General features: G+C 38.2%; 1 protein-coding gene across 3 annotated transcripts; it reads right to left on the bottom strand.

The window, feature by feature from the left end:
• On the bottom strand, positions 1-27556 carry C1H21orf91 (chromosome 1 C21orf91 homolog). 3 transcript variants are annotated; one of them, XM_068983246.1, is made up of 5 exons: positions 27516-27556; positions 26446-26579; positions 2988-3524; positions 1740-1802; positions 1-296 (listed from the first exon to the last, which is right to left on the bottom strand). In XM_068983246.1, exons 2-5 carry the CDS (start codon positions 26570-26572, stop codon positions 130-132), a joined length of 894 nt encoding a protein of 297 aa, XP_068839347.1. In that variant the 5' UTR covers positions 26573-26579; positions 27516-27556; the 3' UTR covers positions 1-129. The 3 variants fall into 3 exon arrangements, with proteins under 3 accessions (XP_068839347.1, XP_068839348.1, XP_068839349.1); XM_068983247.1 differs by having other exon boundaries at positions 1-293; XM_068983248.1 differs by lacking the exon at positions 1740-1802 and having other exon boundaries at positions 237-296.
• Between the last annotated feature and the right edge of the window lie 281 nt (positions 27557-27837).

Genomic DNA, 27837 nt, shown 5'->3' with positions numbered 1-27837 from the left:
TATTGCCTTAATCTTTGCAAATTTAATGACCATAAAATAATTGACCATAACTTTCTTCAACTTCTTCAAAGTGAACATGCCTAGCAGACCAAAAAATGGCAGAGGATGGGAAGTAAGTGTAAGTTGAGTTCAGTTGTTTATGGGCAGGTGTGACTTCAATCCCGTTCGGCCCATCTGCAGACATGGTAACTTGGAATAGTTCTTGAGAAGCTGTTCGATGGCAACGTGGCGGACATGGAGTTCTGAGGCTAAAGAATCTTTCTCTTGTACTTGGTGGGTTAACTCTTCAAAAACTTCTGTAAAAATTTAAAAAGTAATTCTATTTTTAATACACAGAAAGCTAATCTATGATTTATATTTCATGTACTTAAGCTGAAATGAACGCATTGGGCAAGTGTTTGTAACGAAAGTAGTTTGAAACCAAGAAAACAGCTGAGTTTTGATTATCCTAGGAAGTTGTACACTTTGCATAGCCAACTGGAATATGGTGTTCTCCATCAAATGAAACTTGCGAGTCCTAAGCAATGACCCAGATGCACAGCAGAGATGACAGTTAACAATCACCTCTGAGATCCTTTCCTCACACGGAATAAGCAGGTTCAATGAATTTCTAATATGATTTATGGATAGTAAAGTGCCTGTTAGTACCCAGGTCTGGAACCTCCTCTAAGAGGCTCTGGAATCAGACTACCTGAATTTTTGAATTTTTGTTCTGACTCTTATGCTTCTCAGGCAAATAACTTAAACTATGTTTTAATTTCCTCTTATGGAATAACCTCAATAATGAAAGTAAGCACCTCATAGGGTCACTGTGAGGATTAAATAAGATCATACTTGTAAAGTACTTGTCACAGGGTAAGTACTTGATAAATGTAAGTTGCTATTATTATGTTATTATCCTGAGAGGCTGTGTGGTCAAGAAAGACCACTACCTTTGGAGTTAAAAGGACAGGAATTAGAATCCTTAATCTGTTGCTTACTGAATGCAAGATTTCTGTAAGCAACTGAAGCAACTGTAAGCAACTTAAGGTTTCTGAAGTGCAGTTTCCTCACCTAAATGGGAATTAATTGTAGGGGAAAAAGAAAAAAAGACAATTGGGGAATCTGAACACTGTTAACTGTATTAGCATCATACTTGAATGATGTTAACAAACTACTGTTCTTTTTTTAAAGAGATGGGGTTGTGACTGCCTAAAAAAGAATGTTATCTTTTAGAGAAATTCTGAACTATTACATTTATGGACAACAAAACAAAATATTGTCTGGAATTTGTTCCAAAATAATCCATGCTAGAGGTCAGGGTAGGGGAAGGAAAATGGGTATAAGTAGAAAAGAAGGAAAATTAGCTAGCTGAAATTGGGAAAGAGGGTTTCACTACATTATTCTGACTACTTTTGTGTTTGGAAGAGTTAATAATAATTAAAAACAAAACAAACAAACAAAAAAAATGGGGCCAATACTGCCTGCCTTAAAAATCTGCTAAGGAGTACACCTGTGCAGTGCCTCGCACAATAGTGGGTAGTAAAAAAAACATGTTAGTAAGAGATTAAGTTGTAGTCTCTGTTTTCACCAGAAAAAGAATCTACTTCACCAGCTGGTCACAGAGAAGACTAAGAAAAATTCTTTTTGCTCTGGAAACTCTAAGAGGATCATTTCTAAATTTAAACGGAAATAATGCTAATAAGGGATTTTCTGTATCAAACCTGGCACATGTGAAAAATACTGACATGAGTCTTTACCCTGTATTTGCTGTTGGAGCTCTGCATTCAGTTGCTTTACCTCACCAAGAGTCATCGAATTCACTGAAACATGAAAATACATTCATTACTACCATGACAACCTGGGAAAATAAGTTATCTACACCATCAACACAACATCCTATTTAAAAAAAGTATCTGCACTTATTTCTGAACATGACATTTGACAGGACCCTAGGATTCATTCATTAACTCCTAAAGGGCTGGGTTTTCAAATTCTGCCCACAATCCACAACCAGTCTATTTCACAACCGGTCTATCTCCACCTGAAATAAAAGGTTCACTGAAAAATTCTTAGCATTAGGTCCAGTGGGTTCTGATATTTCTCATGCTGTTTCAGTTTTTAAAAAGGGCTAGTTACTACCCATTGAGTTGACTTTGCTAAAGTGCCACATGCTTCATGATGTGTAGCTTGAAAAAGACTAATGTACTATGGAAACAGTTTGAAAATCAATTTATCTAGCTATATGTTGTTGTTAAGTCGCTAAGTTGTGTCTGACTCTTTTGTGACCCGATAAGACTGCAACCCCCCAAGTTCCTCTGTCCATGGAATTCTCCAGCCAAGAATACTGAAGTAGTTTGCCATTTCCTACTCTAGGGGATCTTCCCACCCCAGGAACTAACTTCATCTCCGTCTACATATACAACTGGAGATAACTCAGATGTAGAATCAAGGAGTTATATAAAAGTATATCCAAGTGCCTTTCTAGCCCTAAACTCACTTGATTCTAAGTTAACTAAAATTAACTCCGCTCCTGTGTGTTTTTGATGAAATACATGCAGACTGAATGAGTCACTTTTTCCAGGTGCACACGTTACCTTTAGTCTTTGGTAAAATGTCAGATTTCTGCTTTTGAAATACCAGCGCCGATTAGTCTTGTAGGGATTAGCAACATGACATTGTGTGTTTGTCAATGGTGGAGGCTCTACTTCTAAACTATATGAACCCTGAACTTTCTAATTCCCAATCTGTTGATTCCGTTCTGTTAATAATTTAAAATGGCAAAACAAATGATGGGACTCTAGAATTCCAGTAGTTTTAGGACATACTAAGGAATGTTCCAAAGAAATGATGGCATTTTTGCTACGGTAAACCTGTCATTTAAATGCTAAATTAACCAAATCTGTACTTCCACAGCAAAATTCTTGACATATCACATATATAAAACATTAAAAAAATAATAAAGAACCAACAAAACGCCAATCTTTACCCCTTTTCCCTATACTTACATTCCTCTCTGCTGTAATGTGGATGCTGGGTCTGGACATGAGCCTCTGGACCAGAGATTGTCTTTTCCTTTTTCTGTTCCCGGTTGTGACTATGAGGCCACAGTACACTGTTGTGGCATAACGTGGTACCCGAATCTTGTAACACAGCAAGCCCGAAGCCTGTGTTCTCCCTCTGTTCCAACATTCGTTGCGTACAGTTTGAGAGGCCACCTGCATTTCCTTCTATCCACTTTGCAGAATACTTTGGTACTTGAGAGTCAAACTGTGGGAGTAACTTTTTATCTGGCTTATGCCTGAAGTTAAACAGGTGATGCTGGGGGTTTTTAGAACATTCGGAGTCTGAATCCAGATCCCTATTTTGTGCATATTGTACAATCCAATTTATCTTCTTACTCAAAATAGTTTTAACTTCTTCATAAGTACTTTTTGAAAGCTTAGATCGAGGACAATCCTGGTTTGCAATCAAATGATATTTTTCAAAGCAGTCTTTATGGCCCCTTAACGATTTGGTGTGCAAGAGATCAGATTTTGGTATTCCTAAAGAAAAAAAAGAAGTAAGACTTGACACAATTTTGTTTTTGATAAGCTGCATTAAAAAATACAAATCTTAGTAAAATACCGAGTCACCGATTAATTTGCAAATTAGTGGAAAAATGCTAAAGAATATTAGTATTAATAATATACATGTATATATTACAATAATGATATAGCCTAATAATTTATGCTTCAGTTTAACTATATATTCAATAAATTCTGAATAGCAGAAATATTAAATTCTTATGAATAGCAAAGCCTTTCTTAAGGACTTAATGATTCAATTTCAATCTCAGTCCAGAGGCATGTTATTGCATAATATTAAAAAATATCACTGAACCAGCAATTTATACTTACAGAATCTTGACCTGTACATTATAAAGCTTTCTTTACTAGCTCTCCTGAAATTACACATTTGTAAAAATTTTTGTTATAGGTTTAATAAGAGAAATGCTTCACAATTTTTTCCCTAACAAAAAGACATAGTAAATCATGATTTAAAATTAACAGTTATATTTTTACTGGGGAATCAGAAAAATATACATTAATAAAAGCCTCAAAAGTCAAAGAACTGTTTTGATTTTTTCAAGTAAGAAAATAAAAACATCTAAAATGTTTTCACATGTTTAAATACTTACTAAAACTTTATCAAGAAATGCACAACACACAATTCTTATTCACAGAGCAACAAATTCAATCTACCAAGATACAACAGCCAATATAATTCTTCAACTCACAAATGTTCATTATATAACACAAATCATGGAAAATCTTAACACATTTACATTTCCAGCTTTTTAGTAGAGCTCAAGTGTGCTATCTCTATTGTGTTTTAAAAGAGAGAATACATTTTCAAATATACAACATACTTTGAAATATAGAAAACACTGTAACATTTTTGGAAGTTCAAACCATTTAAAATAAAACAGCAGTGCTTTCATATTGAAGGTGAACATGGGATGTGGAATGGAAAATTAATGCCTGCAAGAATTAAGCAGTCTAAACTGCTTAGCTTTGAAAACAGGAAGTTGAGAGCCACTCAGGTGTTAGCTTAAAAACGTTTTAACTGAGTCATCAGAAAAAATTACATTCTGTATTCATCCATTGTTTTAAAAGCTGAAGTTGTAATAATTTTATTCACTGACTTGCAAACCCTGGCTAATACTAAGATAGTGATGTATTTATATTTTAACAGTATTAAATCAGGTGCAAAATACTCACAAATACTAACTTGTTCTAAAACAACATCACATCAGCCAATGGTGGGTCCTGCCAAAACCAGTACTAACTGGGCTGTCAGTTCCCTCACAAGTAAGCTATGGGGGTACCGCTCTTAAATACTAACGGTCTAATTAAGCAGACGTGCCTCACCAGGTAAACTCAACTATCTCAGTCTTGTTTCTTCCACTGAGTGCAAAAACCAAACTTAAAACAACTGCATACACATTTTATTTACCCCTTTGGTGCCTGTGCTGCAAGTGTGTGTGTATATACTTTTTACCAGTTGTTGTCTGGTTAGGTCAAATTTCCTGCAAAATTAAAATATTCAAGTACAAAACTTCAAAGCTCTATTTGACAACAGTGTGTATGCCTTTGAAACCTTAACATAGAAAGCAAGTGCACAAATCTTGATTAAAATGAAAATGTTAAAAGTACTTTATAATATTATGTATGTTTTAATATCATAAATAAGACAAAGAGGTAGTTAGTGTCAATTACAGATAAAATAAGAAATTAAAAAAAAATAAGAAATACCTCCATTCTGCTGTTTGATTCTAGTACTGATTGCTAGGCAGAGAGAACCTGAAGCTCGCTTATTTTACTAACTTTGGGAAATTCTTTAAGGAGCTTTCTTACTCTCTTAGGGCTCACTGCCAACAGAGAGCTGGCCAATCCCTGAAACCGTAAATGGTCTCATTCTCGGTCCACTGGCTCAGCACTAATCTATGTAGCAATGGTTTAGCTGAATCGAAACGTTGTAAATTGTATTTCTCCTTTACTATATATTAGAGGAAATCCTTCTGTGTATAAAAGGATTCTAAACTAGGCCATGTGCATTTGCGCTAAGTTGCTTCAGTCGTGCCTGCCTCTTTGTGACTCCAAGGACCATAGCCTGTCAGGCTACTCTGTCCATGGGATTCTTCAGGCAAGAATACAAGAGTGGGTTGCCAGGCTCTCCTCCTGGGGATCTTCCTGACCCAGAGATCGAACCCATGTCTCTTACATCTCCTGCACTGGCAGGTGGGTTCTTTACCACTGGTGCCACCTGGGAAGCCAAAATAAAGTCATTATTCTTTGCTGCTAGTTTTTTTTTGAGTTTTAAAAATTTATTTGGAATGTTCAGAAGTTGTATTAAAAAAAAGACAAAAATATGAAACAACAAATTTTCCAATGTGCCCCAGAGCTTTAATAAAATAATAAATGTTTATTTGAAGAATACTGTGGGCTTTTAAAGTTAATGATTTTTTGAATCCAGTCTTTCTTCTTAGTAATTTATGTAATATAACTTTTTGTTCTTCAGAAATAATTTTTTAACTTTTACTTAAATCCCCACCCAAATGAATGTTTGGAGCCCAGTAAACACACAATTACATGTGTACTGGTAATCAGCTGAGATGAAAAGCAAGTCAGAGAACAATATTCAATTTACTGTGAAAATATGTAAATGTAAATTTCAGAGTCAGACACTCAGGTGAAAAATCCCCTATAAAAGACAAAAAAGTGTCATGACAGGAAGTGTTTTGAATGTGGGACTATTTCTACTTAGATGTCTCATGTGCTTATTCACTCAGTCATGTCCAACTCTGTGATCTCCGGGACTGGAGCCCGCCAGGCTCCTCTGTCCATGGAATTCTCCAGGCAAGAATACTGGAGGGGGTTGCCATGCCCCTAGAGGTCCCAACTGCTCTTTACATTCACCCTGCCTCTTCCTCCATTCTTAGACCCACACCCAATCCTCCTCCTGAGTCTGGCACACCCAACTGCTCAAGGAAGAAACCTGGGTGTCCTCTTTGACCGTTCTTCCATGTGCCCCATCCTAGATGTTTTACTGTCCATCTTAATAGACTTCTTCCCCCTAAAATCTAGCACATTAAATATTCCTTCACCCCATTACCACTCCCACTATGTTATTTGGGTCTTCATCACCGTCCCCTCTCTAGTATTCCTTCCTCTAAGAAGCCTTTTCTAACCAGTTACATCTCAGCTAATGGCACCACATTTTAAAATTGCTTCTTCACTGGCCTTTATCTGCTGCTAGAGGTAAATTCTGTGAGAAAGAGCACTATCTGTTTTATGTACATCCTTATTATCATAGTGCCTGGCACATAGCAAGTACTCAAGATAAAGTCATTACATGAATACAGGAAAATGAAAACTGTATTTAAAAAGCAAACCTAAAATTTATTACCAATTATTATTTTGAAGTTTTGCCCATCTGCAAGGTAACTAGGTTGTGCACCTTTGCCGGCTCTCAGAAGTTAACTGGGCTTCCCAGGTGGCATAGTGGTAAAGAATTCGCCTGCCAATGCAGGAGACACCCAAGTTCAATTCCTGGGTTGGGAAGATCCCCTCGAGGAGGAAATCGCAACCCGCTCCAGTATTCTTGCCTGGGAAATCCCATGGATAGAGAAGCCTCGTGAGTTATAGTCCATGGGGTTACAAAGAGTTGGATATGACTGAGCGAACACACACACACACACACACACACACACACTGGATATGACTGAGCGAACACACACACACACACACAGAAGTTAAAGACATCTTCCAGTGAAGTTACTCCTACATTTGGTTTAATACAATATTAATCCCAAGAACTGATGAGTGGCACTGATATATAGAGATGCATTCCAGTGGAAATCATTCAATCTGCCAAATAAAATCAGGAACTTCTACTCAATTCCTTATTTTTATTATAAATATACATACTGTGAATATACAAGGCTGTTTTATGTAAACTGTAGCTCATTCATCCAGATCTGTATCTATACCTATTTAGCTCAATTAAAAACAAAAAATTAAAACCTGAATCAGTTTTAAAGTTTAATTTGAAAATACTTGTCTTGTAAAGATAGTTTAAAATACCCAATTCAGGAAATTTAATATACTGACACTTCATACACTTACTAGAAAAGAATGTGAGTAGCCCACTCAATTTGTATCAACAATATGTGTCATTTTATAAATTCCTGAAGTGATTTTTTTTTCACCTCATCAGAATTAAACAACCACTGCTATTATCAGAGATCCCAGTGAGTTTTCCAATTGACTTTATAAATTTTAATTGCATTTACAAGTGTTAACAGCTCTGAGCACTAATTTGTTTCTTCAGCAGGTTTTTAAAGGAAATGAATCTAAATGCAATTAAATGAGTGGGTACTTTTCAGAAACTGACTTACAAGTAATTTCCAAACCAGTTCCACAAAAACTGTACTACAGCTTCCTAATAAAACTTCTGAGGACCAATATAATTGACATCCTAAGTATTAGGAAAACTTTAAAACATATCACACAGATGGCTATGTAACTTTGGGTCTTGAGTTCCTGATTAGTAGAGAACCAAGACCTTACTTGGCAACCATAATTGACAATATTTTGGAAATTTATTTAGGTGGACATTTCTGTATGAACAGTGGTATTTTAAAAAATTAAAGCTGTTTCTATTCAATAGTTTTCTTTATAACGTCTTTCCCCACTTTCATTTCTGATTTTGTTATACCATTCTCACATACTTTGAAAACCCTCCCACTAACCCATCTGCCATGCTATCTCCATTTCTATTCTTTAAATTCTTTTCTAGGATCAATTTGTTTTAAGAAAACTTGGTTAAAGCCATAAAAGGGCAAAAGCCACTCAAATGTAGATCTTCTCGTTTGCCTATCATTGTCACCCTTTTAAAATAAAGATGTTTCCATGCATATATTTAATATGCTTATTGTAGTAACAGTTTGTCCTCTCACAAGATGATACTCCAAATGGCACTAAAAAACAGCCACAGAACCCCAAACACTTAAGTTCTACGACATGTCCCATCACCTTCTGCTTTTCCCTTTTAGCCTCTTGAAGATCTTATTTATGAGTTGGTGGTAATTAGATAAGCAAAGCAATCTTTTCCTGCTGGTTCCCCAGCTGGTCCTATCAAACAGTACCATCTCTCAGCCGACTACACTTATTTTCACAGGTTCTCGACTCATATCATCTGACTGCCATATGCATATTTACTGTCAATTAGTCTTCCTTCTGAATGTGACTGCTATATTTCATTTCTCAGTCAAAGGACTGGCTTCATATAATTTGATATTCCATAGGTTGAGCAAATATAATACAACCAACTGTTGGATGCTGTAATACCTGTTATCATATCAGCAGGAGACTGGAAAGCTCTAAGGGAGTAAGCATTTCAAATTTTACTACAGCCTCAAAAAATAAAAATAAATAAAAAATTAGAGAACCGGCAGTACTGGTTTTCCAAATTGTCGGTTTGTGTGTTCTTTCTTAATTTTAAAGTAAGGCAAGATAATTTAGTTATGATTCAAGTTTCAGGTTAACAGGCTGTGCAGAAATTTTAAGCACACTGCCTCCAGACATAACCAACATTTGTGCAATAATTCACAGTACTTCTTCAAAATCTTTTTTTATGGAGGCTCACATTTGCCCAGCATAAAGAATTTTCCAAGAGTTAAGGTGTTTTCTTTTCATGCTGATCTTATCCTGGTTGCTAGGAATGGGAGAACAAGCCCCTACATGTTCATGTACATCTCTGTTGTTCAGTCATGACCGACTATTTGCGACCCCATGAACTGCAGCATGCCAGGCTTCCTTGTCCTTCATTATCTCCTTGCTCAAACTCATGTCCATTAAGTCAATGATGCCATCCAACCATCTCTCCTCTTGCCCTCAAATCTTTTCCAGCATCAAGGTCTTTTCCAATGAGTCAGCTCTTTGAATCAGGTAGCTAAAGTATTGGAGCTTCATTCTTCCAATGAATATTCAGGACTGCTTTCCCTTTAGGATTGACTGCTTTGATCACTTTGCAGTCCAAGGGACTCTTGAGAGTGTTCTCCAGCACCGCAATTCGAAAGCATCAATTCTTCCGCGCTCAGCTTTCTTTATGGTTCAACTCTCACATCCATACGTGGCTACTGGAAAAATCATAGCTTTAACTATATAGACATTTGTCAGCAAAGTGATGTCTCTGGTTTTTATTTTTTGATATGCTGTCTAGGTTTGTCATAGCTTTTCTTTCAAGGAGCAAGTGTCTTTAATTCACGGTGGCAGTCACTGTCTGCAGTGATTGTGGAGCCCAAAAAAATAAAGTGTATGTATCACTGTTTTCACTTTTTCAGTAAGTGTTAATTGTAAAGACGGGAGCAAACAGCTAAACTCTACTGAACTAAGAAGGAAAGGAAGGAGCTGTTATGCCTTTGTTTCTGAGGACCAAGTTCCCATTTCTGAAAAAAAGAATAGAGAAAAAGTTGGGGCTTCCCTGATGACTCAGATGGTAAAGAATCCGCCTGCAATGCAGGAGACCCAGGTTTGATCCTTGGGTCACGAAGACGCCCTGGAAAAGGAAATGGCTACCCACTCCAGTATTCTTGTCTGGAGAATTCCATGGACAGAGGAACCTGGTGGGCTACAGTCCATGGAGTCGTAGAGAGTCAGATATGACTGAGTGATTAACACTCTTCACTTTTCTGGAAGTAGAGGTGGCATGCCCACAGCCTGAAGTCTGGATCCATACTGTAGCAAGTTCTGTTTAGCCTATAAATGTTTTTAAAAAATTTAGATTCACTTACAGTTTTCAATTTCTTGGTTTCCCTTAAAAACAAAATCAGAAGATCTGACAGCAAATGGCTAATAATGAGAAGCAGCTACTGCCTGAAAATTGGGCAATTGCTCTTCAACAGTCCTTACCTTTCCCTTTGGGAGTGTGCAGGTGCTTGTGACTTATCCAGCGGCAAGCACAGCCATGCTGGTTTGTGACTCACACTACACCGAGACTCTGTAATGACATAGGTCTGGATTGCTTCTGTGTAGGTAATGGCTGTCCCAGTAATGGCTGGACACCCCAAGCGACCAGGCTCCTCTGCATTTGATGATCAAGCAGCAGCCAAGCCATGATTCAAGAGTGATCACCTGTAGATCTACTGCCAGTCACAGGAACACAGTGGGAGGGCGCTCAGACTGTCTACGCTCTTACTAACGAAAGGCAGATTAGCCTGCAGGTGGGAAGGTGAGGATGAATAGTTGGGGCACCTACTTCCTTAAATCCGCAACAGGACAGGCTTCTACCTCTTGGAAAATTTTATCAGTTGTCCTCTGTGCCTCAGTGGGCTCTGTGGTTAACAGTGCTCCATTCCCTCCCCCTCACATCCCTTTAGAGCCTGTCATGTTCAAATACCCAACATACTGTTGAAAGGAACAGAGAATTGCTTATCTCTGCATTGGAAACAGATGGAATTACTGGAAACTGCACTAAGCCAATACACAGACGGGCTCAGCAACTTGCTTTTCCAAATTTTGAGAATCATTGCCTTAAAGAAAGATATACCAACAGGTGGTCTGTGGACAGCATATTTCAGTTTAGGAGATGTTTATGCCAAAGGTTTTTGTGTGTGTGAAGAGAAGGATTAAGCAGTTAATCAAAGCAGCTTAATCCAATAAATGAATTATAAGGGCAAATTTCAATCAGCAAAGAGTTCAGAAGGTTGACGTTAAAAGATAAACCTCAACCTCTAATAACCAACGAAGCCACAGTAGAACTGAATTCTTGTAATGATGGATCTATAAACTGCAAATAATTTATCAAAAAGAAAACCTTTCTCAGTGAATTTTACTTTCTCATCATAACAGTTGGGAAACTGGAGAAACACACCTACATAACAACTGTTTATTACTAACTGGGTACAAAAAATAACAATCTACATTCAATCCTGCTCTCAAATTTAGTTACCTATTTTAATGAGAAAGGTCCAATAGAACTCTGTGATAGTGGACGTGTTCTCATTCTGTGCTATATACAATACGATAGCCATTAGCCTAATGTGGCTACCAAGTATGTGAAATGTAGCGAGTATGACCAAGGAACTAAGGTTTTAATTTTAACTTTAATTAACTTAAATTTAAATCACTACATTGTGGCAAGGTTACCAAATTGGACAGGGGAGCTTGTCTATAGATAACTGATGAAGTACAAGGGTATTTGGAAAAAGAATACGAATGGAAGTTATCCATCTTTAGGATATTAAGCTCATAGTAGCACAGAATATAAAAAGCCAAAACTGCTTTTCTAGCACATTAAAAATACTATGTTTAGACTATAACTGTTAAGTGGCACAAAGAATTAAAAGTTATAAAAACTTGTAGTAAATAACCCAGTTGACCTAAGTAATAAACCTCTACTTATTCCATTTTTCTAAGTAAAACCTTCCCCCAAATAGGCAAAGTTAAAAAGATACACATTACTTAAACAAAAGGTAAGTCTAGAAAAAAGGCATTCATAATAACACAGATGAATGAGGATAAACCATTATGACAAAAGAAATTTATGAGTTCAAAAGTAAGAAATGTGATAGCTATGTGAACTCTGCCTTTTATCTCCTAAACTGCCGTCTGCCTAGTTAAGGTTTTGCCTGATTTATTTTCTTACAAATAAGAAAAACAAAATAAAAGCTGTCCTGCAGTTATTTATAAAACATCTGTTTTGTATCTCAACTTCTTTGCATATATCTGAATCACTGTTCCTGAAATTTTAGTTGACTATTCCTTATATAATGCTTTACAGCAGCATTTAATAGAGATTTACTAGCAAGTGAATTTGAAGTCATTTATAATTCAATTACTACTATAGGTAGTAAATGGTAAAAATTAAAGCTGATGGGGAAGCCATTTGATTAAACAAACTAAAGATTTTTCAAAAAGGTAATAACTGATGAATCATACTGAAAAATACTAAAAAAGACAGATTATGATTATGTACTATAATTGAATTACAGCATTTCTAGAGTGAAAGGAACTTTGATTTACAGAAAAGGTTTGGAGAGCTAGTGTCCAATAAAATTGTTCCATGATGAAACAGAGTTATAAAAATTACAGTCCAATGCAGTGCAACCTTTTTATCCATTGATATGAAAAAGATGTTTCTGATATATTAAATTAAAAGACCAGGCTATACCAAAATGGTATATATAGCCTGATTTCATTTTAAAACACAATTTACTATGTATACATGCATACTCTACTGCAGAAAATAATTTATAAAACACCAAAAATATTAAGAGATTATTGGTAGATATGTGGGATTATAAATCTTAAAATTCTTTCTGCTTCCTGTATTTTGATTTTTCTGTAATAGTTTGCTTTTTCAATGAAATTAAAAAGAGATGAAAAGAGAGAAATTTCATTTCAATGAGAGAAAGAAAATCTTTCATCATTTAAATAGTGAAAATTTAAAACATTTTTTAAAAAGCCTATAAAGAAATATTTTGGTTTGGGAAAGAAAACAGTGTGTCTTAATGCAAGACAAATTAGGTTTTAAGTTATATACTGTATGTTCCAATGAACTAAGTAAAACAAAAAAATTATAATACTGGAATGATAAAAGATACACAGTTTTAAAATATCCCATTATTCTGAATATTTTTGAGGTTAAAAATTTCCTTAGGCTACAATGTATCTAGCAAAGGATAACTTTCAAATCAAAGATTCCCCTCCTCCGAAGTCAGATTATAACCACTGCATAGTTTTATCTGGAAATCCTTGTTGGAGACCCAAAGACTTCAAAGGCACTGAGGGAAAAAGACACTGACATGTGAACACAATTCGTATTGTTGAAAGAAACTGGGGAAAGGATTAGCTTTGGTTGTTGCTGTTTAATTGCTCAGTCTTGTCCAGGTCTTTGTGATGCTATGGACAGTAGCCAGCCAGGCTCCTCTGTCCAGGGCATTTCTCAGGCAAGAATACTGGAGTGGGTTGCCATTTCCTTCTCCAGGGGATCTTCCCAGGGACTGCACCCACGTCTTCTGCTTGGCAGGCAGATTCTTTTACCATTGAGCCACTAGGGCAGCTGCTACATGAGGGAAATTACGGGGGCTAGAGCAGAAAAATCTACTGAAAACTAAATCATAAAAAAGGCAAACTCAAGGGACTTCCCCAGTGGTCCAGGGACTAATACTCTGCCCTCCCAATGCAGGGAGCCCAGGTTCTACCCCTGGTCAGGAAACTTGATCCCACACATTGAAACTAAGAGTCTGCATGAAGGAACTAAGACCCAGTGCGACCGAAACTGAGGATAAAGTCAGACTTCAATATATGTAAAACACTGAATTATTTTGGCAGTGGGAGAGTTGTTCAATACACAAATGAGTCAGAATTATCTTTTCAGAAGACTTTCATCTTTTCAGATGAGATGAAAACAAAACACTTCTATATTTCAATTTAAATCAACATGAACAGTTGCACCACATGCTGCTGATATAGTTACCAAAGAGCTCCTACACTTATTATCTTTTTGTGATCCTTGAAGTGGCCCTGTGAACACTGGCAACTGTAATTTATCACCTCTATTTAATATCAATACACTTTAGGCAGTTGCATACTAAGAGGAAGGCGAAGTCAATTGTGTTTAAGACACAGGGAACTAAATAACCAAAGTATGGAAGTAAGAAAGAAATGGAGGAAACTAGAGGAAGGGAGAGACAGTGGGCATGGATAACTGGCTTGTAGAGTGCCTTTGAAGAGGTAATGAAGGTAGCCAGTTAAGTAGATACCTGGTCATGAAATGTCTCATGTGTCATGTTAGGGAGTTAACAGTCTAACCAGAAGAAAATGGTAAGGAATCAGTGAAGAGTTCTAAGAAAATTCATGGCATATCAGATTAGCACTTTAAAGACCCTTCTGGTGATACCGAGAGAACTAGGGATGTAGGGTAGTGACGGGGAAGGGGGATCAAGTCTATAAACCTAAGCGGGTCTTGAGGTGGTAGTGTAAGAAGGAATAAAGGCATACAGCTCGAAATGCAGAGCTTAGGTAAGACTTCAGCCACAACCCATCACCTCAACTGCACGACTTCACATGCAAAGTCCTGAAGAAACTGGAACCATTCATTCACAGGTTTTTCAAAGTTTGGTCCCGAGACCACCTGCTTAAGAGTCAGCTGGGATTCCTGTTAAAATGCAAATTCTGGGACTCAACTGTAGATCTATTGAAACACAATCTCTGGGGTATTGGACCTGGAATTCCATGTGAACTAAAGATGAAGGAAATAAAAACACAGGTGTATATGGAAATAAGGAGATAAATTTAGTCTGAGAAACTTAAATTCAAGATACCTGTGCTGTTGTTCACTCAGTTGTGTCCGACTCTTTGCTATCCCATGGACTGCAACATGCCAGGCTTCCCTGTCCTTCACCATCTCCCGGAGTTTGCTCAAACTCATGTCCATTGAGTCAGTGATGCCATCCAACCATCTCATCCTCTGTCGCCCCCTTCTCTACCTGCCTTCAGTCTTTTCCAGCATCAGGGTCTTTACCAATGAGTTGGCTCTTCGCATCAGGAGGCCAAAGCATTGGAGCTTTAGATTCATCAGTCCTTCCAATGAATATTCAGGGTTGATTTCTTTTAGGATTGACTGGTTTGATCTCCTTGCTGAACAAGGGACTCTCAAGAATATTCTCCAACACCACGGTTCAAGAGCATCAGTTCTTCGGCACTCAGCTTTCTTTATAGTCCAACTCTCACATTCATACATGACTACTGCAAAAACCATAGCTTTGACTATATGGACCTTTGTAGGCAGAGTAACATCTCTGCTTTTTAATATGCTGTCTAGGTCTGTCACTGCTTTTCTGCCAAGGAGCAAGTGTCTTTGAGCGTCTAAAACACCTGTAGAATATCTAAATGGAGAGGCCTAGAAGGTGGTTGGATGAATAGGTCTGGAATTTAAAAGAAAATTGGTCTATGATATGTTTATGGAGTTCCGTTAGCTTATAAGGTATAGCTGAAGCTCATGCAGTGAAAGAAATAGATAGCGAAATATGAGAAGAAAAGAAAAACAAGGACAGAATTCAACGAAACAGTAGTATTTCAGGGATCTGCAATAGCTAATGAACTGAAGAAGAAGAAAGGAGGGCAGAAATAAGAGGCCAGAGGTATTTTAAAAGAGAACCCAGGGAGCTGAGTGTTTCAAAAAAGAGGGAAATGTTAAATGTCAGATTTTGAAAATGGCAAGGACATGAAACTCTTTATTGTGTTTACAGCTAGGAAGTCACTGGTGAAAGCAAAAGAGGAGGCCAATTACAGGGGCACTGAAGAGGAAGTGGGCAGGAGGGACAGAGGAGACACTGAATGGACACTGCTCTTGTGAGAACTATAGCTTAAGGGACAGAGAGGAAAGATTTCTCCCTTGATTTTTTTTCTTATAAATATGGGAGACAGGAGCATTTCTGCCATTCTAATAATCTTTTGGTCAATCTGTCAGGTTACGGAGCAGATAAGTGTAAGTATTCAAGATGATGTGTCAGTATACGATAAAACAAATGAAGGCAAGAATAAATGAAGAGTGGGTGGTAGAAAAGAGAGACAGGGTGTAAGAAACATGAAATTAAAGTCTGCTTTAATTAGTCTCGACTGGGAATTGTGATATTTTAATTTCTTTCCTCAGATACTTACGACTGCTATTTCATTTGGTTAGTAAATACATTGGTAATCAAAAACTAAGTTTTCTTAAGAACTGTCTTATACATTACATAGGAATTATTATACTGTATTTGTTCTACTTTGTAGTATAAATACAGCCAAAATGTTGACTGACATTGAACTGAACTTGATTGTTGGCATGCTGAAATTATTCCAGTGAGTCAAAGTAACATGGTCAAGGTTATGAAGGATACTTTAATACCACCAGACTTCCTCTATGTGTGAACTGTTTTCACAACAGACCAGCAATTATCATTCACTAAATTCATGGCAATATTATTTAACCAGTTATCAAGAGTTTTAGACATTGAGGATGTCATTCAAGGGTATTTGAATAACACTCCGGTGGTTGGAAGGTGCTTTTACTATTAAATTTAATCTCCATTTCATGTAGGAAATGAACACCAAGTGTGAATTTTAAATAAGGTAATACATGGAAAAATATAATGGTGACTAAATTTATTCTTCATAAAAGGCAAATGACTCTATATTGCCTTCTAATACACCATATACCTTATTCTTGTTAACTGTATTATCCTTAGCTACCAAACAATTGCTGGCACACAGCAGTTGCTTAATTAATATTTACTGAATGAATGTGTATAAAAATCTCTATGAACATAGCTTTGACTCTGAGATTCAGATTTTCATGGGTGCCACAAACCATTATTTTGCCTTGCTGTTATACAGTTGAGACAGTAATGCCAAAAAGCTAACTGAAATAGATACACTAGTTTAAAATTATTTGTAAACAGACACTGTCTTCCCTTATTACAAACTATAAATCCAAGGCTCGGTGTTTAATGCGCTTATTCCCCTTATCAAAATCCTAATAGATGGTGTGCCAAACTGGATTAGAATGATTTAAATTCATTCTAACTAGAACTCTAAGTGACAGCATTTTGATAATTCTGCAATGTTACTTAGGCACTTGGATTTCAATTACTTGTTACATTTTCCATGTTAACACCTTATTTGAAATTCATCATTAGTGTTAGTATTCTTTAAAAGGTAGAAATTAAATTTAAGATGCTGCAAAAGTACCTTTGAACATCTAAAGTGCTATATGAAGTTATGCTGTCTTACCACCTGCTTCTTCTCTTTCTAGGAAGTATTTCGGGCTCACCTACCGAAGGAGATAGCGTGCAATTCCAGGATTGGTGCTGATAATTTTACTTTAGTTCGTACTGCCTGCCTCCACTTACTCAGAACTTATTCCCTCTCGAGAGGAATGCTAATCAGGCTAAGTATGTTAGCCTCTGTTACTTGAATGGCTGGAAGGATGGAGAGGAGTGTCAGAACATGCCTCATGATGAGCTGACACCTGTTATGATTCCGGAGCAAAGGTCAGTCTACAGCTCAGCCTCCTTGTGTCTTCTGGGCAGCAAGACTGTTGTGTGTGTCTCTTCTTCCCAGTCCTTCCCTCTTCTCTGATGATCTAATCTACGCGCTGTGAAGACTACATTTTCTTGACAGACTATTTAGATTACAACCTATATGGAGACTGTATCATCCTGCTCTCTTAGGTCATGAAAAATGTCTACTTTTGGATATTCCACCAAATGTGTATTAATTAAACAGCATCACAGGTAGAAATAGCTTTTAAAAAGCAAGCACTTCTCGGGACCCAAATTTTGTTCCTTGCTTGAACATTAACACTGGTGTAATTCATCTGTAACTTTGCCTACAAGTTAGTTAGTATCTCTGAGATTTCTTAAGAGTTCATGTAATTTTCGTTGGAAGCAGAAATGATTTAGGCACTTGGACTTTTGGGATCAGGTTTGGACTTCTAAGCAGTGTGATTCTAGATTAGCCTCCCAGACTCTCTCCTTACTTCCCTCATTTATCAAATTGGGATAACCTACCACCTATCTCATTTAGCTGTATTAAGAATGAAATAATGCATGTGGAACACAGAATAGCTGATAAATGCCTATTATTTAGATAAGTCACTTACCTAAAAGTGACTAGCTTCTCCAACCAGAGAGCTATTATTTCTTCCTAGGTAGAGAAATTTACCTTTGTCTTCTTTCTTCACAGGCAGTATTATTTTGTATGCAACAGAAAAATTATTTCTGGGCAGCTGATTTCTCTTTATCAGCTTTCCAGTAACAGTTATTATAAAATTATTTCAATCATGAAAAGTGTATCCCTTTACTGAGGATAGATAATTTTGACCTAACAATTAAAAGATTTCCAATCTCGATTTAATTTGTTTCTGGATAACTCATAAAACATTTCTCTTCATCTCTGCCAACACACTGGGTGGAAATGAATAATGAATTTGAATCAGAATGTCATTTTTATCTACTGTAACAAATGCTTTATTTATAATCATGATGCTTCTATTAATAAGATATGCAGGGTAGTATACTGTTTGTTTTCAACTTTAAATCATTGATTTAAAGAGCATACTTTTATCACAGACTTAACAAGCACTCCAGATCATCAAACACCTTGAAGGAGTCATCATCATGAGCAAACACCACTCTGCTGAGGTGTTCAGAATAATAAGATTTGCAGCATGTAAATGAATGTAGACACTCCCACTCTAAGCACAGTCCTGTTTAAGACTTATTGCTCTGTGGAGAAAAAAATACTATCTGTTTTCTATCCTCCTGATGGCAAAAAAATAACCAGATATCACTGTTAATATTATTTGCTACATTTTTCTTTTGAATATAATACAAAGTTCTATTAGTAAGAGTCACAAAGCTTTTAGGAGACTCTAGAAAGATCTCAGACAATTCTGTGGAAGGGCAGAAAAATAGCAGAAGAATTTCACTGTGGGCAAGATTAAGGGAAAAACAGAAAAAAAAAAGACAGTCCTCTACAGTCTCCTTTAGGCTAATTCACTCATCAATCAAAGATTTCAAATACTCATTTATAACTTCTGGCCAATCCCCATGGTACTGCTAATTATATACTAGTAAATAAAGGAGGCTCAAACTCAAGTCCTTATGGAGCTAGAAATGGAGGAGGGGGGAACACGAAGAAACAAAGAAATAAACCAGTAGTTACAGCAACAAATTATAGCAAGGGCCATGAAGAAAAGGGTGCTAGGAGGAAAAAAACACGGGGGTTGACAGTGGGGTTGGGGGGCAGGGAAGGCTGCTTTAAGAAGTATTAATAACTTCTTAAAAATTAGGGCAGGCAGGTTCTTGCTGTGGCACCACCTCTCAAGTATTTTAGCCAGGCATGTATGTCTTCACCTTTTCCATAGTTCACTTCCAACCCCAACATTTTTTGTTGCAGGGATGGAGGGGGAATTTGCTTATTTATTTATTCATTCATTTTGAAAAGAAATATACGCAGTATTTAGGATAATACTTTACCTTTAGACATGCAGTGTGAAGTACTTATGGGCTATACAAGAGAGGATGTCTCCTGATTAGCTGCATATACAGATGTGTAGTTTAGGAGTGGGGAGAAACACTCTGCAGCTTCGTTCTGAGTATCAAGAGCAAATAAATCTGAGCACCACTGCTTATACTGCCAAGTATTCTTGGAACAAACGGCAACAACTGGAGTTCAGCCTTCTGAATTAGATTCTGGCACAATAATTTCAAGATTAAGAAATGAAAACACAAAATTGCTCTTACTGGTAACATTTGAGAACCGGTATGACACAATGAACTTAGGTATCTTGCCAAGAAAACCCAACTAGTAAGTGGCAGAGTCAAGAGTCAAGGCCAGGTCTGAGTCCAGGGCCCACATGGAGCAAAAGGCGAGCAGTGGTAGATGTACCCAGCTGTAGAAAAGCAATCTTTCCTGGAAAGGTGAAAGAAAATTAGAGACACCAAGGGAACATTTCATGCAAATGTGGGCTCAATAAAGGAAAGAAATGGTATGGACTTAACAGAAGCAGAAGATATTAAGAAGAGGTGGCAAGAATACACAGAAGAACTATACAAAAAAGATCTTCACAACCCAGATAATCACAATGGTGTGATCACTCACCTAGAGCCAGACATCCTGGAATGCAAAGTCAAGTGGGCCTTAGGAAGCATCACTATGAACAAAGCTAGTGGAGGTGATGGAATTCCAGTTGAGCTATTTCAAATGCTAAATGATGATGCTGTGAAAGTGCTGCACTCAATATACCAGCAAATTTGGAAAATTCAGAAGTGACAGGACTGGAAAAGATCAGTTTTTACTCCAATCCCAAAGAAAGGCAATGCCAAAGAATACTCAAACTACTGCACAATTGCACTCATCTCACACACTAGTAAAGTAATGCTCAAAATTCTCCAAGCCGGGCTTCAACAGTATGTAAACCAAGAACTTCCAGATGTTCAAGCTGGATTTAGAAAAGGCAGAGGAAGCAGATATCCAATTGCCAACATCCGCTGGATTATCGAAAAAGCAAGAGAGTTCCAGAAAAACATCTAATTCTGCTTTATTGACTATGCCAAAGCCTTTGACTGTGTGAACCACAACAAACTCTGAAAATTTCTGAAAGAGATGGGAATACCAGATCAGCTGACCTGCCTCTTGAGAAATCTGTATGCAGGTCAGTAAGCAACAGTTAGAACTGGACATGGAATGACACACTGGTTCCAAATCGGGAAAGGAGTATGTCAAGGCTGTATACTGTCACCCTGCTTATTTAACTTATATGCACAGTACATCAGGAGAAACACTGGGCTGGAGGAAGCACAAGATGGAATCAAGATTGCCAGGAGAAATATCAATAACCTCAGATATGCAGATGACACCACTCTTATGACAGAAAGCAAAGAAGAACTAAAGAGACTCTTGATGAAAGGAGAGTGAAAAAGCTGGCTTAAAACTCAACATTCAGAAAACTAAGATCATGGCATTTGGTCCCATTACTTCATGGCAAATAGATGGGGAAACAATGGAAACAGTGACTGATTTTATTTTTTTGGTCTCCAAAATCACTGCAGATGGTGACTGCAGCTATGAAATTAAAAGACACTATTCCTTGGGAGAAGAGTTATGACCAACCTAGATACCATATTAAAAAGCCAAGACATTACTTTGCCAACAAAGGTCTGTCTAGTCAAGACTATGGTTTTTCACTCATGTATGGATGTGAGAGTTGGACTATAAAGAAAACTGAGTGCTGAAGAATTGATGCTTTTGAACTGTGGTGTTGAAGAAGACTCTTGAGAGTCCCTTGGACTGCAAGGAGATCCAGCCAGTCCACCTGAAAGGAAATCAGTCCTGAATATTCACTGGAAGGACTGATGCTGAAACTCCCAATATTTTTGGAATCTGATGGGAAGAGCTGACTCATTTGAAAAGACCCTGATGCTGGGAAAGACTGAATGTAGGAGGAGAAGAGGACGACAGAGGGTGAGATGGTTGGATGGCATCACCGACTCAAGTCTGAGTAAACTCTGGGAGTTGGTGATGGACAAGGAGGACTGGTGTGCTGTGGTCTATGGGGTCGCAGAGTTGGACATGACTAAGGAATTGAACTGAACTGGAAAGGTGTGAGGAAGATAGAATTACCATGTTACTGTATCAAGAAGAGAGGCTGGGAGAAAGCAGCAAGTTTTCCTAAATTTATAGTATCTAACATATGTATTATGAGCAGTAGCATTAACCATTATATTTTATGTACTGAGATGGGTCAGAAACTTGAAAATTCTCATAGCTTTTGCGCAACAGGTTCATATGAGATCTGGCTGTATGCCTATCCTCAGAATACAATGCTTCCTTTGTAAAAATCCATTCCATTTCAAACTCCTGGGTTAGAAGAATCACCGGAGCTTTACTTGTTGGTCTTAGTTGTAGCTCAAATAGTTTGCTTTCAACATGGTAACCTTCAATTACTAGAAGGCCTCTCTATGGCTGATCTTGTTAGGTGAACAATCAATGTCTTTTGCCCCTTTCTTTGTAAAATGCTGATTTTATTTGGAGTAGCTTCTCTTGAAAGGGCAGTGGAATGTATAACAAATTGTTAAGGAGGACTTTAGGAAAAGCTCCTTTATAGATTCAGGAGAGAAGGCTACTATGTACCTTTTGTCAGATGCCCCTTCTATTCTGTCTGAGAATAAGGAAGCAATGGCTGGAGTTCCAGCAGCCATCCTGGCTCATGAGATGACTGATGATGGCAAATATGTGTTAAAGAAAGTGGACTAGTAAAACAGAAGCAGCTTGAGTCTTTCTGATCATGGAGCTACCACACAGACTCCAGACTCAACTTTTTTTACTATGAGATATGTAAATGTCCATTCTATACTATTTCATCATTATTATTTCGATTTTTTATTACATATAGCCAGACTTAATTTCTAATGGGTATATCTTTCCAACCAAAATTCATATATGATCTCAATTTTAAATTCATCCTAAACTTTAGAATTAGAAAGTTTGAAGTTAAAACGAGAAAAAATTGGAAGTAACTAAAATGAGGCCATCATAAAATTAGGACAGGGAAAAGAATCTGGAACCTGGCTCCTCAGATATGGCTTGTTAGCTTACTAGATGTGGCTTAGCCTAGCTTTATCTTTTTAAAGAAATATTCTATAAAGTTATCACCAATTAAACCTACAATTTCACTTCCATCCCTCCTAACTCCTGTCCAAAGAAAGAGGTTCTACCGTTAGAGCCATTTTAAAAGTGCTCAAATTTATTTAAAGTGACATTAAAAGGCAGTTAAAAAATTAATTCTTCATCTGTACTTCTAAGTATAAAGACAGCTAAGCTAAATTCAAAAGTCACATCAGGCTTTATATTTAAAAGTGCTCTTTTAGCTAATAGCAAGGCATGATGTTTGTCATTATGTGAAGCAAGAGAAAGAGGTTAATGCCAGATGGAGTTAGCAACATACAGCCTCCCTATCACAAGTAAAGTGGTGGGCCTTTACTCAAGTGGAAAGATGCTGATGTGTTAAAACCAAGACAAAGGGAAGAGCTGTTGACAGGCTTTGAGTAGTTAATAATCAGTCCTGACTTCCAAGCTAAATCAGGGATTTAATATGAGATTCAAAATGCTCTATGACTATTGGCCATGGGAACAATGTTTTGGTCAAAGACTCAGAGAATCAAGGAAAAATGAGATTAAAAGTGAGCACTGGGTTCACCAGTGCCTTAACTAAGAGAAAACATCTACAGACTTCTTGCTGGAAAGATTACTAAGAATCTCAATTTGGGTCTGTTTTTAAAAAAGTTTCCAGAAGGTTCAACCAATTAGGGGAGAATGAAGTCTGAGATGGATTTTACAGCCTAGGATGGACTAGTAATTATTTGAAATGCTTACTTAATCAACTAGCAAGATCAACTCACACTGAAAACTTTGGCATAAGAGGAATTGATCTCTGTCTTATAAAAAGCTCCTCTTTACTGAATGAAAAGGAAGTCAATTATTAGAGGAGGAAGGTAAAAATACTAAGGGTTTCCCTAGAGGCTCAGACAGTAAAATATCTGCCTGCAATGCATGAGACCTGGGTTCGAGCCTCAGTCAGGGTGAACACCTGGAGAAGGGAATGTCTGCCCACACCAGTATTCTTGCCTGGAGAATCCCATGGACAGAGGAGCCTGGCAGGCTAGTCCACGGGGTCGCACAGAGTCAGACACCACTGAATGACTAACACATATATACACAAAAATACTAATTACTCGCACAGTCAGTATTTTGGCACAAAATGAAAACTGATACTATGAAGTAACAGACTGTAGCCCTGGACCTCCCCCACCCCCCATCTTTAGTTTCATTTCTGACTGTGCTATATTACAGCTGAGTTTCATGACTGGCTCCTGACTACCCTGGGCTACCTTCTTCCCAGCCTTAATAACCTAGGGAATGGTAGTCAGTAAAGAACTTTAGAAATATTTGAGTACCATGAACTATGATGCACATTAATGTATTTGATTATACATGCATAAAATGTTTATAGTGTCTTGGTGCCAAGGACAGGTCATAAGTATTAAGAAGTTTATGCATCTTTGTCCTACTGCTAGAAGTAGACAAGTAATTCCAATGGTGAATTATGTGTCCCTCCCCACCCCTTGCCCAAATCAATTTTCTTAAAGTGTATTTCTTAGGTTCTTGAAGTATATCACCTCTGGTTTCAAAGTATATAAAATGTAGGTACTCATTTCTTTGCAAGTACTGCAAAGACACAGAAAAAAGGCAACTTAGAGCCATGCTCAGAATATGAAATCTTTCCTACAAGATTAGTTTATTTCTTTCTTCATTTTCATTTTATAAATATATGTATGCACAGTTTTAAAAATCTGATTAGCTTAATTTTAATTTTATGCAAGCAACATTTGATTAGGCTAGTTTTGATTTGACATAAGCTACAATCCAGAAGGTGTAAGATATTAATATTTTTGTTTACGATGAATCTGTGGACTCAAAAAATTCCAAGAAAATTTTTAACTAGCTTCTTAGGTGAAAGATGAATAGAAGGCTTTAGAGCAAACTTGGCAGTTAGAAAGCTAAGAAACCAAGTGAGAGCAACATTACCACACTACAGAAAGGTTATACCAAAAGTAGCAAAGTTAAATGTCACACTTTTTAAAGCCCCACTTACTTATCAAACATTTATTGATTGGTACTGCGCTTAGAATTTGGTAGGGGAAAAAAATGTTCAAAAACATTTTAAAAGTTGGCTGGCTGAATATCAAGGACAGCAATTAGGATTCAGGAGAATAGGTTTCTAATATTACCCCATCAACTAAAATAACTATTGACAGTAGATCAATGGAATTAAAAGGACATATACTAGAACTAGTTTGGCAGGCTTCCGTAGTCGAGCACTGTCATTCTTTGCTGAGCAACTTCAAAGTGCAGTTTCTAGGTCTTAAAGGTTAGGCTCCATCAACTTTAAAATGGATAACAGTAGCCATCACAGAGCTATTTTGAGTTGAATAACATAATCCACATAAGGTGCTTAGTGCAGGGCCTGGCACGAAACAACAGCTTGCCATCACCACCAGAGCAACCCTGAACAGTCCCACTACCTGGCTGTCAGTTTTCCTCAATGTAAACACAACTTTGGGCTGAGTCATTTCCACTGTCTCTGTCCATCTAGAACCAAAATTTTCAGTGGAAAAGAATATACAGGGCCAATATTGTTTTATGGAAGCCACAGAAAATCCATGTTCTTCCATAGATTGTCATGTTTAGCAACTACACTTCTGAGAGTACAATGGCAAAACTGTCACAACCAATATCTTAAATGGAAAATGAATGTCATATAATTAACTCTACATGTTTTTACTAGTCTATTTATAGTTATAATTTTGACTTTTACTACAGAGTATCTAAATATATTAATTTGGTGCCTACAACAATTTCTGAAAAACAAGTCTTAAGAGGAATCTCAAGGTAGATAATCCTGTTTTTTTCAAATGGAAAGAACATTTGTTATCTCCTACTTAATAAACAGAACCAGTAAAGAATATTAATCTAAAGGTCTAACAAAATCTCTCTACTGGTATATTACAATTCAAAATTCAAATGGAAGGCAAACTTATTATCAGAAATATTAAGATCCTTTTTTGTGTGACATAAATATTTAAAAAAATCAGAATTTATCAAGGTAACATCAAGATTAAGGAAACGTACCCCACATGTTTCTTGGAGGCAAACTACTGATATCCACAGACACGTTTGCTGTGCACATTAGCTGTGCATCAACCTAAAAACTTTAATAATAGAGATTAAAAAAAAAAGTATTCGGAGAACTCATTTGTGTACTGTTGTATTACTGGGACATTTTAAAAGCTTTTTTAGTTTAAAAATTATTAAAGGCGTATGTGATCATTGAAAAGTTATCTAAAAATTTAAAAATGTGCTTCAGATGATAAGAGCACTGGAGAAAAAATTACAGCTCACCTCAATTATGTACTAGCATGGTACGGCCAAAACAACAAAATTATATTTGCCTATCAATGTAAATGTTTGGTTATGTTAGTTCTTAATATTAAACCAAAACAAAACATACAGATCTGTTGAAATCTGACAACTCAATAAGCTCTCAAAACAGAAAAGTTTAGCAGTCAATACTCATTTTTATATTAGTAAAACTGAGTTAATACTGTGGGAGTGAAAAAAATAGTTTCTCTTAAATTCATAGCTGTGCTACCTTCAGTTTCATTTCCAGAAACCTTTATCTTTAACAGATTTCCGCTTGGCACAATTTACAATCATTCAAGAAACTTTAGTTTTACCTTATAACCAGAGTTCAGCATGAAGTAGTTCTGTAAAGTTCACGGCATAAAATGAATTTATCCTGTGTCCTTACCGTCAATATTTAGCTCAAAACAAACGTGGCAGAAGGAGAGTGTTTCTTTGTCTGTTCCCAGTTTACAAACACTGCAGATGTTGTCATCATTCAAATCAATGCTTACAAACTGCTCCTCTTCGTTCATAATGCCCCTATTAAGAAACAGAAAAACAAAGTTACACAATTTCAAGTACTTGTCATCACGGCAATAGTAGGAACTTCTAGGAAAGAGAAGGATGCTTTTCAGTTTATCTAAGGCAACAGCCGCACGAAACAAGCATCGCTACACTAATACTTTTACTGTCCAAGGACACAAAGCTAGTAAAAAAAAGTCCAGCCGCAAGTGACACTATGCCCAAGCGCCTTTTTTGGTCCTGCGTTGTATTTAGTTGAGGGGAGCTGATGAAGAACAATTTTCGGGTATTCTAGACCGCTTCCATCCCCGACCAGGCGCGCAAAGAGCTTAGCAGCGCGGCCTGTTCAGCTACCGGGGTCTGTCAACCTTACGCTGTCGAAGGGAGGACGAGCGACGCGCTCGGGACACCGCTCTCCTTACTTCATTGTGGGAACCTCAGATGCGTCTCGTTAGCTCGGCGTAGCGAGGTCTGCTATTCCAGGTCCGCGGCAGGCAAAATGCACGTGGAAAAAGTGAACACTAGGGAGGGGGTCCAGCCGTGTCCCCGGCATCCGCACGGAAGGTCGGGCAGCGGCTCAGCGGAGCGGCTCGGGCACAGCCGGAGGAGCAGGGATGGCCAAGCCCGGCCGGGGATTGAGGGCGGGCGGTGCTGGATCCCAGAGAGCCCGGCCGGCGGGAGCGTCGCGTCCTCTCGCCCCGCGGCTTCCTCCCACCCGGGGAGAAGGCGTTCGAAAGCTCCAGCAGCCGGTCCGTACGGACTCAGCGCTTCCCGCCCGGCCTCCGGCGTTTGGGGGCGCGCGCCCGCCCCTCAGGGTGCCGCGTCCTTCTCCCCGACCGTCCGTCGGGGCGCCCCGCGCGCAACAGAGACGGGGGCCGCGGGGCTCAGAGGGCAAAGGCGGCGGGACCGCGGGGTCGGGAACCAGGGCGCGGGCAGGGGGAGCGGGAGCTTTACCGTCCGGGTTCGCGCGCCACCGAAGCCACCGCCGATCCGCGCGGCTAGGGCTCCTCACTATTGTTTCCGGCCGCAGCCGAGCAGCCAGCCCGTGCGGGCCCCGCCCCCTCCCGGGGGCCCCGCCCCCTCCCGCCGGTGCCATCCTTCCGAGGCTCTGAGGGGAGAACGGTGGGGCGGCGCGGAGGGCGAAGCCGCGCGCTCGATCGGCGGCCGCCAACCCCCGCAGCTCCCGGGCTGCATCGACGCCGCGGCCTCGGCTCGGATTTCCTCCTGATCCCGCGTCTCCTGGCCCGGATGTCTCACCGTTCGGTGTCTCACACGC

Source organism: Capricornis sumatraensis, chromosome 1 (genome assembly GCF_032405125.1).
Source record: "Capricornis sumatraensis isolate serow.1 chromosome 1, serow.2, whole genome shotgun sequence".
Lineage (NCBI taxonomy): Eukaryota > Metazoa > Chordata > Mammalia > Artiodactyla > Bovidae > Capricornis > Capricornis sumatraensis.
The sequence above is the reverse complement of the archived record's forward strand: the minus strand, read 5'-3'. Positions and strand labels throughout refer to the sequence as shown.